Below are 14,645 nucleotides of genomic sequence, written 5' to 3'. Positions count from 1 at the left end.
CCCTCGGTTTTTGTTTTTGTTTGGTTTGGGGTGGGGGTTTTTTGCATTTTTGTTTGGTCAGTTGTTTTTTATTTTCTGGCTGATGTTCCTCTGCTTGTACATCTGAGGATTGCTTTAGATCTCGGTAGCAATGTTGTGCTTAGGCACTTACTCTGTGCTAGGATGTTTCGCAAGCCAGAGTTGATGACTCCACTCTTTGGATGGCTTTACTTGGTTTGGCTGTATGGCCTGTCACCTTAGGTCCTGAATCCCTGTGCTTGGTTTGTGCCTGGGTTAGGAAGGAAGGCCAGCTGCTTCTTCACTGATCTCTGCCCTGTGCAGAAGTCTAAATGTTGTGTCTGAGAGCTTCATAACCCATCCCTCACAGTGTTCAAGGCCAGGCTGGACAGGGCTTGGAGCAACCTGCTCTAGTGGAAGGTGTCCCTGTCCATGGCAGGGGGTTGGAACTGAATGAGCTTTAAGGTCCCTCCCAACCCAAACCATTCTGTGTTTCATAGCAATTCTTTCACATTGGTTGATACAAGCAGTAAGTATGAGACCAAAAGCTAATGCCAGTGGGGCCTCCTACTATATTTTATTAGATTACAGTTGTCTTGAAACTTGCAGACTAGAGTATTATAATTTGATGAATAATCATGTTTCTTTCTGTATACATGTTTTTCCATTAATTTACAGTGTGATAGCAAGTCAGAAACCCTGCAGAAGTCACAGTGATTTTTCCATCAGTACTTCTTTTTGCCTCTTTTTGACATGAACCTGTAATCTCTTTAACAATGCAGTCTCTATAAACCACCTTACTCCTTTATTCATTCTCAAAGTAGCTGGTATGGTAGTTAATCTGAACTTGTCAAACTTACAGGATCGTGTGGGTCATTCAGTCTACCTTTGTTCTCTGAGTGTTCTGATTCCTTTTAGAAATCAATATTACTTCTCAGGCTTTTTAGCTAGCTCTTCCAAAATTCTTGGATACAACCTGTGAGATTCTTCTGATCTTAAGTAACATCTGATAGATGCTCTTTTATTTTGTGGTATTTGGTTTCAGTCAAGAAGTCAGCTGACATTTCCTGTCTAAAACAAGTGTGTGTGTGTGTATATATTTAGTGAATACTTCTGCTTCTCTGGGTGATGATTGGCACACTTACAGGGTTTTGTTTAATGTTTGACCCAAACTGTTTCTGCAGTTTCATGGACTCCTTTTGCTTGGGGTAAATGTAAAAGCAAAACACACTGTATTTTGTTAGACTCCTTTCTTAGATTCCCTGAGGTTTTCTGATTTGATCCTTGAATGTTCATTTCCATCTCGTGCTGTCTCCCATTAGGTAACACTCATGCAGTTCACTGATGAAGAAAGGAAGTTGTCTAGTAAAACTGCTCGTAAATATCACTTTTCTACTTTCTCCCCTGTAGGGGCTCATAATTATTAGCTTTTTGTGAAATCAACCTTTTAGAAATGTAGTAGGCCAAAATAATCAGAAGGATGTCATCTAGCACTGTGACTTCTCCTGCTGACAGTGTGCCTCAAGCATGTTCCTCACATTGAAGATTCTCAGAGCAGCTGATGACCTCCTTCTTCCTTCACATGCCATGAACAGATATCTAAGAAGCCAGGTGTTCTGTTTCATAGCCTTATCAGATGGTTGGCATCAGATCCTAGCAGATAACTTTTCTTGTGCTTTCTGTTAAGAGATTTGTTTCACAAAGTATTCGGATCTTTTGACCTTCTCAATTATCAGTGACTGAAAAAAGCCAGTGCAATTCTGATAGACTCCCATCCCCTTCTGATCACTTATTTCTCTATAGGTAGTTGTGTCACCTGCTGGTTGTGATCTGTTCAAATTGGCAGGGGCTAGTTCCAGCAGTGTAAGTTTTCCATGGAAATGACTTGTTGACTGTATTGAGCATTGAGCAAATTGAGGTGGAGGAGTGTGGAGAAGCCTTAGACTTGGGAGAGGGAGAAGTACTCAATGTTGACTTAATACTGAGCCATATCTTAATAGGGAGGAGACACTGAGAATTGGAACAGATCAGTGAAGATACTTGAATTAGGTGGATACTCATAGAGAGTGTGTTGTAGGTTTAGAACTTCAAAACAACCTAAGTAACATCTAAAGGAGGACCTGTGTGCATGCCAACGAGGAGTGTAGCAATTGGAGGAGGGAAGTAAGAGTGGATGGATAAAGCCAATAGAAAGAGGAAAGGGAGTTTGTAGATGGCACAAAGGACAGATTGCACTTGAAGTAGGAAGGAAGCAGCTTTAAACATCCTACTAATTCATTGTTTCTTCAACTTCAAAACATACAGAAGAGGAGGAAGAGGGTGTGTATGTAGTTGAAAGAAAAACGAATCATAGATAGATGTGCATCAGTGTGCACTTGTACCTCTTGGTCAGAAGCTAAACAGTTGAGGGGATGTAGGGCAGACATAATCTTGGACTTTTTCCAGGCCTATTCAATAGAAAGCGTGGGGTGCATTCTGATCAATAACAAAGGACGTCTTTCATGGTTTCTGAGGGCTGAAGAGAGTTTTATTTCCTGACAGCTAGTTTAGGCACTGGCAAAAAGTGTATGTGCAGTACACTTGTCAAATGGTCAGCTTTGACCTAGTGTAGGAATCTGCAGCTGGTGGGGTTCTGATGAGACAAAATGCTTGTCCAGTAGCAGAATCCCTTGTCTCACCTGGGTAAACACCTACCAGCATTTTTTCCGAGCTTTGTGCTTCTTTTTCCCAAACCATACAAATCTTTCATTAAAATAATACCACTCCATATTAATTTTGGTTTAATCGCTGAATTGTATAAATAAAGGACAATTTAATATGTTCAATTTCTTTCTGGGTATACAGCGTTGCATTTATACTCGGCTTGAAAGGGTAATTGACCATTGGCATTAGGTAAAATGATGATATGAGCCATTCTAAGCTATGCCAAGATACTGGAAAATAGAGTTAGAACTTGCACTCATGCTCTAATAAACTGTTCTTGTAAGTGGAGTATGTTCTTTTCTTCCCACAAACTGATGAGTATTCTCTGCTTTCAAACCACTGACATTACCTAATGCTCATGGTTTGTCCCATACAGTCATCATGTGCTAAAGGTGGGAAGTGAGCTAGAAAGATCAGAGCATTTGGGAATTAAAATGTCTGGATTTTGTTTTCAGTTGCACGTCAGACTTCTACAATAACCTTGTCGTCAAAACCGTCCATTTAATAGCACACCATGGATGTTAAACATCAACACTGTGTGGGGAAGTGCTTTCAGGGTTTGCATGAAATGTACCAAGCGTCCTACAGAGTGACAGCTGTTTATTTTCATTTGTGCTTCTCTCCTGGCTGTTACAAAGATGCTTTGCCTAAATGATGGTTATATAGGCACATGAGTCTGCTTTTTGTTACAATAAAGCTAGGTCATATTGCCCCAGAAAGCAGCAGCTTCTGGACAAATACTAATGACCTTCTGATGTGAGCTGTGCCGTAAGAGCTGTTTAGTATTTTGGTGCTTGGTCCTTCCTTCCTTCCTTGGTTTTTCAATTTAATGTTCTAGTTCTATTGTAGACCTACAATTGAATGTGTCGAGGGTATTGTGTGTTTGACAATGTCTGCTTATCCGCTGGGGACACTACGTCTCACAGTCCATAAGAGAATAAGAGGTGAAAGGGATGAGACATAAACTGCCTAGGCTTCTCATTAAGGCTTGCTGTGTGGTATAATGTTTCCTGGTGTTTGCTTTTAGGAGTCTCAATTTGGAGGTACTGCAGGTTGCTGGAAAAGGGTGTTTTTGTTCCTTCAGCCACTGGAAGCTGCTCTGAGGTCTCCACGCAGCTTCTCTTCTCCAGGCTGAACAGCCCCAACTTTCTCAGCCTGTCTCCCTAAGGGAGGTGCTCCAGCCCCTGGTCATCCTCGTGGCCTCCTCTGGACTTGCTCCAACAGCTCCATGTCCTTCTTATGTTGAGGACACCAGAACTGCACAAAGTGTCAGCGCTTACGCTTTTAAGATCTGAAGATTTTAACAAGTTTCGTTAGGACCTGTTTTTCCATGGACTTAAAGAAAAGCATACAAAACTGATGGCTCTGGAGAAGGTGGCCAGGTTGTCACAGTGCCACGTTGGGAAGAACCACCTGACATGGCCTGAAATTCAGGGGTTGCTAAAGGAATTCCAGCTCTCAAGAGTGTCCTTAGAGCAGATCCTTTGAGACCAGGTACTTCAAATCTCAACCAATATTGCCAGGGACAGGTTTTTTTTGGTAGTCTTGATGTTTTTGGGAAAGCAGGGAGCAAATCTCACTAACAGTAATGGTGATACTCTGGCCTTGTGAGCATTTCAGTGAAGTCTCTGTAGAGTTTGAGTGATGGCTGTGGAACAGCAGAGAGTGTATTTCTTGCAGCCCTCTTGGATTCTGTAACTCGAGCTGTCATAACTGAAGGGTAATAAATGACTAGTGTGTGCCTGCAGAATGTCTATCATTTAGGTCCTATTGCAAACAAAATCAGACCTTGAACAGGGGGAAGCACAGTTGGTGATAGCAGTAGTGCTAAGAGTAGCTGATAGCGGCTTTGTCTTTTGATGGAAAGTGCTCTTGTGGTTGGCAGTGGACTGTTGAAACTCACAGCCACTGTGGGTTTCAACACCAGAGCACATTCACCTGTGCAGCATCTTCTGTGATCTTGCTTCTTGAGCACACATCTCTGCAGTGTGGTTTGTATTGAAATGCAAGCTAAGTGCGTGCCACCATCATCCCTCTTCCCCTTCCTCTCCCCACCCCAGTGCATGCCCTCCTTTACAAGGAAGGAGAGAGGAGCAGGACCGCGCCATACAATGCAGCCTAGGTTTTGCTTCAGGTCCTCACAGCCAGCTTTGACAAAGGATTTGCTTCCTAATGAACAAAAGCTGAAGCTTTGCATGTAGGTGGGTTTGTAATAAACTTTTTCAGTTCTTGGGTTTTGTTGCCAGATAGATGCCTGTAAAGGGCAGAGTGCTACTCTGCATGCTGACAGGCTGGTTTCTTCAGTTACAGGAAAATACAGGGAAAGGGAAATGCTTCATTTTGGTAATACAAACAACACTGTGTTTAATACCACTTACATTAATCAGATGTAGAAATAAGTACTTGTTGTTCATCTTGTTTATGCATGTATTTTGATTATTTATCTATCTCTTGCTTCCCAGGAGACAAAGATGGCAGCAAAGTGACTACAGTAGTGGCAACTCCTGGACAAGGTCCGGACCGACCACAAGAAGTTAGCTACACAGACACCAAGGTTATCGGAAATGGATCTTTCGGTGTTGTGTATCAAGCCAAACTCTGTGATTCAGGAGAGCTTGTGGCCATTAAGAAAGTCCTGCAGGATAAAAGATTTAAGGTGAGCCTATGCATAAGTTCGTCATGTTTTTATGAATGTTAACTTGTTTTCCATGTCTTTGATGGCAGTGTTTTTATTTTTATTTTTACTTTTTTAATTTATTTTCATTGGGGTTCATAAATGCACGTAAAAATTTCAAGAACTAAAGATTAAATAGATGGTCTATGATAAAGGGATATAGTTTAACTTGAAAATCAGTGAGTCATTGATTGTTTTTATGATTATTTGGAGTAGTGCAAAACAGGAAGCTAAACATCTTGATTTGATGTGCTGTTTCCAGGTTGTAGACTAGATTTTTCAGACAACAAGCGATGAAAACAAGAGAAAGGATTGTCTTATGCTTACTTCTTTCTAGCATAGACTCTTCTCCAGTCATTAGTAATTAAGCTGCTGGAAGAAACAGAAGCCTTTAGGCTTTGTTCTTGGTTGTTGCCGCTACAGGTGGAAGGTTGTATTTGAGTAAATCAGGAAGCCCTCAGGCCAAACAAGAGAATAACAAATACTGAGCTCAGGGCAGTTTGGACTGAGGGCGAGTTATTTCCCTTCATTACCCCATTTATAAATGTGATCTGTTGTAGTGGTTCTGTTAGACCTAAATTGTTCCTTCGAACAAGTAGCCCTCCAAAAAATTGTATTTTTATCTGGTGATGTTTAAACCAAATAAAAGTCAAGGACCATCAGCAACCGCACCACTGCTGTTAGTCTTGTGCTTGGTACTTGGTGTGCTTGACTACTTCCCTTCTAGTCAGGTGGCCTGTAGCTAAAATTGTGCAAGCAGTGAATGATAGCAAAGATGCTGTCTTTAGTGTCTGAAATCAGTGGTGTGGGTTTTGGGATCTAAAGGCCACAGCCTTAATGGCTATAGAAGTATAAAGATAATTAATAGAGAGAGTGCCACAGATAATCTTTTTGCCATGGTCTTGATACAAAATCTTCTGTGCTTAAAAGGAAGTTGAAACGTATTTAAGAAAAATCAGTGATTGGAAACTTCTTTTTTGCAATTTGATACTTAGGTTTAGAAATCCTGAAGGCAATTAGATGACATTGTTGTAATCTCCTCAGGTTTCTCATTTTTTCCCTAAGACTTCAAGCACAGCTGGCTTTATTGCTTATGTTTTAAATTCATGTCCCGTTTTTGGAGCAAAACCATCCTTTTGAAGTGTTCTGAAGGAACTGGTATATGCCTTTTCGTGAGTCTTGAAATTAATGCTGTCATCACCACAGGCATCAGCATATTACAGATGCATTAGATGAAGAATGAAAGAGGAAAGATATGTTTAAATTAATCTAATCATACAGCATTATTTAACTTCTAATTGAGAAAGGTGTGTAAAGTTCTCACATTGTTCTTGCATCTGAGTTATTTCTGGACTGTATTATGTGTGGAAGGCAATTAGTACTGGGGAAGCATGCAATGTGATGAAAGAGAGGATTATTTTAGAAGAATGGAAGAGGCAATGACATAAGAGAAGCTCTAAAATTAGTCATGCTTAAAAGACCATTTTGATCTCTTCCCATTGTACAGTTTAAGGGGGGAGGCCAGGACATTTCCCTTAGCATGTCATGCTTGGTGGATGTCAGCTAGTGCTTTGGACCAAAATCTTTGATTTCTTTAGTCTTATGACTGAGGTGTGTAGGGTGTCAAAATGAAAACTTGGTCGAACATTTTAGTTTCTGCCCATCAGATGCTAATAGTTTGTGACATCTTAATTTTCATTTATTTTTTTCCCCCCATAAATCTGTATTGGGCACCTACAACAAAATGTAGGGCTTTGGTTTTGTGGCAGTAGTTGGTTCAGAGACATTTGGTTATGTCTTTATTTTGGAGAGTGATTTCAAAAAAGGTGGTATCTTGGGATATTAGCCCTCTTTTTGTTTAAGGAAAAACACTAAACTAAAAAACTAAGTAGGGTGTTTCCAGTTTGAACTCTGAACTGGTTGCCTATGTGTGATGACATAAACTGTGAACATCCAGTACCTGGAGAGTTTTATATCCCTAAACTAGGTGGAATTAATGGTAGGTGCACATGTAGATTTATGGATAGATGGCATTAATTTAAAAATACTTTTTCTAAATCCCTAATTTGCACAGATCTGCAGAAGTACTCAAGTTACACATTTTGGTTTGATGGTCTTATCCCAAACTTGTATGCCAGCTGTGCAACATCATCTACCTTTGCTCTCAGCTCCCTAGTTTTTATATCATTCATCAGTTTAGTCCTGCCTTTCTTTTCACATTCTGATCTGGAAGTGTATGTTCTGTTGGCAGGAGGTGTAAATTCCTGCAGGCTGGATGAAAGTCTCTGCCTGGATAGATTTGGAAGAGACATGTGTCTTACATCAAGAATAGCATGCAATTACTTCAGGGTATGCTACTCATTGGTTGTAAATGCTGGACCAGATACTATGCCAGTTAAAGGGGGAGCTCTGAATGTCTCTTGGCTGTACATTTTGATTGCAGCATAGGAGTGGACCAGCTCTTCAGCTCAGAGAGCTGAGCAGTGGTGTACAGCTCAGCTAGGTTGTTGTCACCCCCACATGGCTGTCTCAGTCTGGATCCAAGTCCTGGTGAGTGGAGTTCCTTAAGAAATCTGCCACTTACCTCTCAAAATGTACATCCCTGCTTTGGCAATGATGAGGAAAACCCTAGTGTAGACAGCCAAGGGTGGCGAATAGCTTGTTTGATTTAAATCAAGGTGATCAACTTCTGAGGCAAGAGAGGGAGCACTTTAGAAATACCTGTCTGCACTGTGGTCCCAGTGATGGGGAAGCAAGAAGAGGAAAGTAATGCATGAAGTTACTTCCTGAACTGTAGATCATCAATAGAACTTTCAATTGTATGCTTCAAGCAGGTGCCTGCTTATCTCTGTATCCTGACGGATTTATCTTGGTACATGCAGTATAATTCCTTTGTGATTTAGGTCTTAAAAATAATAATAATAAAAAAATAATGTGAAAAAGAAGCCTTTAGAAAAGCCAGCAAGAAGTCTCGAAACTGCAAGAGCATGATTCAGAGGCTTCAGGAAGGCCCGAGAGTGTAACTTACAGGCTGCTTCTGCATCTTGTGAATGCATAGGGAGTTTATTGTAAACATCTGGAAAATGCATGACAGTTGCCAGTTTTTAGATCTCTGACAGGAAGTTGAGATACTTTTCTCCAGGTTTAAAGCTAGCTTGAAAGCTGGAATTGCCAGAGGGGGATTGTCTTTGTTTTCCTTTTCCATTACTATGACAGGTTTCTCGGCAGCCTCCACTGAAGTGGAAGCAGCATTGGACTGTGCCAGAACAAAGTGACTGTAAAATCTTTGGTAAAGAGTTGAATGTTACAGTTTCCGTGATGGTAAGGGTAGTCTGCAATGCTCCTACTTCTTTCTACTCCTTTGTTGCAGTTCAGAGGCTCTTCAGCTTGGCAGTGCAGTTCCTGCATGGTTGGGTTTTAAACAGGGTCTCTGAAGTGTTCTGGGGATTAAATGAGTATTGTCTAGAGTTCAGTGTAACCTCCATCCATCGGACCATTGAATTTTTCTCTAGTCAGTATGGAACATTGTACTTTCTTTGGGCTTTTATTTTTTGTTTGGTTTTTGGTTCTTTTTTCAGGTAGAAGTTAAACAAGGGTAAGAGAGAGATGTTTCTCTTCGAAAAAACATGTAAGACAACTCTTAACAAGGTTTTGGGACCAAAATCCATTAAAACGGCGAAATTTCCTAAAGACTCTGTCCTGGTTTTCACAGATCTTTACTATTTCTGCATCCCAGAGATGCATAAGAATAGGTCCTCATGCAAAGCATTAATAAAGATGGGTGCAGTTAAATTATTGATTTATAGTATTTCAGTTGTTTTCATCCACATGTCTGTCAGCCTAATTGTGATGCTTGGAAAGATAACACTGGTAGCACAGATTTTCTTCTACTGCTTTTGTTGGCATGTTCATTGGGATGTTCTTCAGAGTAAGAGACAGTCATGTTGCTGTCTCATTCTGGAAGAAGAAATAATAAGCAAGCAGGTATGTTAGCATAAATAGGAAAATCTTAGTCTAGTTTTTGTTATTCCTGTCATTCCTAAGAAATCCCATTGGAATGAATGTGTGAATTGCTAGAAAAATGTCTCAGCTCATTGGGAATAAATACTTAAATCCTTCTCTGAATTGCAGTACTTGATGTTTCTGCTTTAGTGCTAGAATAGAAATGAAGAAGAGAGTTCATCTAAATGATGAGGAGAGTTCTTCGTAATCTTGCTTCTTTTCAGACAATCTAGAACAGGCATTAACATTTCTTGTTAATGGCTCACATAGACCTGAAGTGTGCAGCAAGAGAAAGCCAAATTCTGTTACAACAACCATTCATGCTATCCAGTCTGTCAAATCATTCAGCAATGCAATTGTGTGTGCCTGTGACTTAGTTGCCAGGATTATTTAAATAGGCAGATCTTTTGGAGTGTGAGAGGATGTCAAACTGGGGCCCTGACGGTCATAAACATGATAAAGCTGACGCCACTAAATAGTAGGCAGTGCTTTTTCCTATTTTTAGCTATGGGAGGAATCTATGTTGTGACCAATTGCATGATTTATTTTTTTTTTAATATATAAAATCTCAGTGTTAATCTGAGCCTTAAAACCTAAAAAGCCAAGAGAATGGAAAAAAAGACTGTATTGAGATTCTGGTTTCTCTCTTTCTTTGCTGTGTACGTGTACTTTTGTGAACTATTTGAAATGTTTCTGGAAGAGGAACAGCTTTCCTGTGGTTTCTGCCTCAAATATATGAAGCTGCTAAGTATAAAAATACCCTTTTTCAAAGTAACCTATATCCACTGTTTGTGTTAATTACAGCAATTTGGATCGTAGCAGGTCACATGACAAATATAAATCCACAAGGAAGAAGTCTCATTGGAAAATGAGTGGGTGATTGGGTTCTTCCATTAACTTCTGAATTCAAGAGGCTTTTCTGTTTAAAGGGTTCAACAGTTTAAAGCTGATGCATTTTTCTTTTTAATAGGTTGTGCGTCTGCTTGTGGTGGATCGTGCCATTCTGTAAAGATGCACACACACAAAGTGTGAACCTGTTGACTAATGAGATCTGTTACCTTCTGCTCTCAGAATCCCAATAGTTAACAGACCACTGAGAATCCAACTGCAAATCACGTTTAATTAGTTCCACTCTTGGTTGACCTTGGCTTATTTCTTGGCCCTTGGTTATCCTTGGCCATTGGAGATACAGCAGCTAGTAATATTTTATTGAAAACAGACTGCATTTTCAGGGGGCTTCAGTCTGCTGAGATCACCATTAGTGTAGCTCATCTGTTTTGAGGAGGGATATACCTAGTAACCTGATGGAAATAAGAGGTGTGGTTTTTAATCTGTAAGCTTGGGCTATAGTCAATCATGTCTATTGACTGACAAACAGGAGTTTGACACCCAGCCTGTTCATACCTGTTGGGAACCTGGTTGGAAAGCTTTAAGGGAAAAAGTATTGCTGTCTCTTCAGTGTGGGTTTGGTCTCTCTTTACCATGTTCAGACAGGGTGCAAGAAGCATTTTGCCTTTTAATGTTTTAGCAAATCAATCTTGCAGGCTCCTGTTCCTGTGTACTGTAGCTTTGCCCATGAGGATGTTAAATATATAGTTTACGAGAAGCCGTAGTTATTGCTGAAAGCTGAGATACCACATAGAAATCTTGACTTCCTTTTTATGTGCCTGAGTTGTCGACTCTTTCAAGCACAGAGTATCTGAAGTACTTTACCCCTTATCACTAAGGTTTAGAACAAACACCATCTTCATCTCAAGTCAGTGGTTTTAGTCTTGAATACAGTGTAGAGCTTGGACCTGCTCCAGTGTATTCATGATCGTCTTTATCTGTGGCCACTGGTCATCTGCACAAATTTCCACTGAGCTAAGGACTGCACTTTCTTTGTTAATTTAACCTGTGTGTGTGTGTTAGCTGAGAACCCTCATAGCTCCATCTAAGGGTTGCTGAATATTCAAACACTGATCTGTAAAGACCTTCTCTCAAAAGAATGTCTGTTTTTATATACCCTGTCCTTATTTTTTTACCCTATCTCAGTTAAGTTGGAAGCACCCGTGGGATAAAAAGTCATAAAGGAAAGACATGGTGATGAGAAATAATGATATTTAAGATCTTTCTTTTAAGTCTTTGAGGACTTGCACAGCTTACCTGCTTTGAAGATCTGAGGAATAGTGAATCACTGTTCATAAGACCATTTTGGAGGTGGTACTCTTAAAAGGATGCCTTAATTATATTGTTGAATAGTTAGAAAGCACCCAGAACAACAGATCTGTCTTCTGACAGGCAGTTGGCCTGGGGAAGACAAGGAAGTGCTCTTCATCTGCAGACATAGCTCTGTGTGTGTGTAAAAATGAGTTTCCCCATGTTGCCATGTGGAAACCCACATCTTAGTAGGGAAATACCTGCCGTAAGAATGTGTCTCTTGAAAAGGCAGGAGTCAAAAGAGCCCTTGAGGGGATCTGGCATGAGGCATTTGTGTAGATACATGCTCCAGTTCGAGTTTAGATTTTGAGCTTTTCTGTTTCCACAAGTTCTTCTGGACTAGGACCAAAGCTAGGATTTTAAAACAAGATAGCTGTTTGTGATCAATTTTCTATTCACATCCCCTTCTAGTGCATAACTTGAGACTATGTGAATCTACTGGCCAACAGAAAAAAACTTAAGATACACTAAATTTATAAAAGGCCTTTTGTTCCACTGGTCCAGGTAATTCATACAGCTGCTCTCTTAATGCTTTGGTTTATTTCCTGTTGTCTTTCACATCTACTAAAGGAAGTGAGTTCATATGTCTGATGTTCATGAAATACGTATATTTATACACATTCCATGAAATACATATTCCATATATATGTTCCTAAATTAAACTGGAGAATGCTTTGAGTTAGAGAGGTTAAAAAAGAGTAACATTTTAGGGATGCTGTTCTGAAATAATGATATTCAGAGTGAAGATTACAGTTCAAAAGAATTCCAAACCCATTCAGGTGTGGAAATGTGTAGTTTAAAGCACATAAATAGCTGTTACTCTGCCACATACCATCAGTATACTATAGCTGTGTGAGTATAGTTGAAGATGCTGCAGAATTCCTTCCTAATCCTAGTCAAATTAAGTTCCATTTTTAAAAGACACCTTCCTTTGACTTTTCAGCTTTGCTGCCTATGTGCCTGCAAGGGACTGGTGTAGAAAAGCAGTATTTCTGCATGCAGTCAGGATCACTTATTTATTGTTCACATTTGTAAATGAGGGGTTTACTTTCTGGTCGTACCTTCTGATTAGAGGTAGCCTGGTTTGTGGCACATGTAGGTCTGTGTACGTGAGGGGAAGGCTGACTTTAACAGTCTTCATTTTTGGGGTGTCGTGCTGGTGTTCAAAACCAGTTGTGAAAATTGTGTTCGTGGTGCTTTATAGAAAGATCTGTGATAGCCTTTCTGGACCATTGCCAGGAAGACTAAACACACACTGTTGTGTGAGCTCGTACGTAAATACTGAGCTAGATTTATTCTTTTCATCTTGCAGTTCTAGCTAAGATGAACATGCAGAGAATATCACATCTAATGCTCTTGAGAGCGAGCCTTGGGTACTGAAGAGGATGTTGGGTGGAAATGATATCCCAGTGGGAACCTTCTACGCCTGTCTCTCAGCTAGGGAGAAAAGTGTTGTGTAAGGTAGAAATGGAACATTAGCTGATACTTGTTTACGTAAAAATGGTGCTTTTGAGAGTACTTGAATGTTTGGTGCATGCCGTTACTTTAAGGCTTTTTGTTGTACCGTTGTGTACTCTCTTAGAAGTCCCACAGCAGGAGATTGTCTGGCTACAGATGATTTAGCATAAACACTCTTTATTTCCAGCAACATTATGTACCTGTGGCTCCTGGTTGCTTACTTCATTCTTACTTGGTTAAATTATCTTCGGTGCAACATGCACATCTTAGAGCATGATTGGATTATATCGTCAAATAATTCGGCTTCAGTCTTTTGCTGTTAAACAGAGATCTTTATCTTTAAAATACTGGGCTGCTAAATGAGGTAGTGGCAAAATGTCCTTTTGAACTCAGTATTTGGGATTTTTGCAGATACTCTGCTGTGGTAACTATACATTTGAGGGGAAAGAAGGAATAAATGATGAAGTGCAAGACACAGGAAGGACAGAAGAGATTCACCTACTGCTCAACAGAGGGTTCCTAAAGCAAAGAGTGGGGACAGATCTTGTAGTTCCTGTGTCATGAAGACATTGTTCTGTGCCCTCCAGCACTGGCTCGTAGTCAGCCCTTTGTTTAAAACCTTGTCAGTGAACTGCTTTTTTTATTCCTGGTTCCTCCTTGAGGAGAGTAACTCAAATTCATCAAACAAAATGAGGAAGGTTTAAGGAAATGTGGAAATGGGAATAATTTTGAATTGCTACATCGTTTCGTTGAGTCGACCTTGCATTTTAGAACCAACCATTGTGTTCCATCTGGGAAGCTGTCAAATCTTTGAGAGCTGTGTAGTTGACAATGGCTTTCTTTGCTGCTAAGGACAATATGCACTGCCCATTGCTGCTTTAAAAAGTAGTACCAAGACTAGGTAAGTAGTAATAGGGACATGATAAAAGGAGACCACTTTAAATGTTTGTGAGGCATCTGTATTGCAGAGAAAGGCACCTCAGACAGTCGGGCATATTCTAGAATTAGCAAAACTGCTGTTTTTTCCTGTGACTTGGATACTTCCTGGTCTCTGTGAGGACTGAGGAGGTGAGATGTGAGTGACCAACACAATTATTTTTAGCCTACACAGTACAAGGAATTGCTTTTCTGCTACTTTACATTGCATATTTTTGAGAAAAGCTTGTTTTAGCTTCATGTCACGCTTCAGTTTTTCCCTCACATTTTCTGTCTGCATTATGCAGTGAAATTTGGCATATGGTGCTCAAGACTAAATTTAAAGGATGATGGAGACAGATTTTGTTGGATGACTTAGACTGCTGTATGATCTACTGTAGGAATTAAAACACAATCTGATTTTCTCTGAGTGGCTTGTAAGAGTTCTATCATGCAGTAACCCAAAATAAGAAATCCTTTTGCAAAGGTAATGAGAAACTTACTCCATTGAGGAAAATTCCAGTTATGGTGCCTAATGTTTAGGTACTGTGTTAATACTTGTTTTAAAATACCAGGAGTGATGTCAATAAAGAGGTTGTCGTGCATTTGTACTGGTTTTGGGGCAGGAGCAGGGAAGGGACCTGCTCCAGGGTGAAATGTGAGCTGTGGTGTTTATTGTATTTTTTAATATGTGTTA

The 14,645-nt window shown here is 40.0% G+C and overlaps 1 protein-coding gene across 1 annotated transcript in view; it reads left to right on the top strand.

Moving 5' to 3' along the window:
- Positions 1–3,589: 3,589 nt before the first annotated feature.
- Positions 3,590–14,645, top strand: part of LOC104409483 (glycogen synthase kinase-3 beta) — a 90,249-nt gene continuing 79,193 nt past the window's right edge. Inside the window, exons 1-2 of the mRNA XM_010019359.1 lie at positions 3,590–3,644; positions 5,163–5,356. Of these exons, the coding sequence (XP_010017661.1) occupies positions 3,590–3,644; positions 5,163–5,356 (249 nt within the window). The remainder of the gene's footprint in view (positions 3,645–5,162; positions 5,357–14,645) is intronic.

This window comes from Nestor notabilis, unplaced genomic scaffold (assembly GCF_000696875.1).
Source record: "Nestor notabilis isolate BGI_N333 unplaced genomic scaffold, ASM69687v1 scaffold2498, whole genome shotgun sequence".
Lineage (NCBI taxonomy): Eukaryota > Metazoa > Chordata > Aves > Psittaciformes > Psittacidae > Nestor > Nestor notabilis.
The sequence above is the reverse complement of the archived record's forward strand: the minus strand, read 5'-3'. Positions and strand labels throughout refer to the sequence as shown.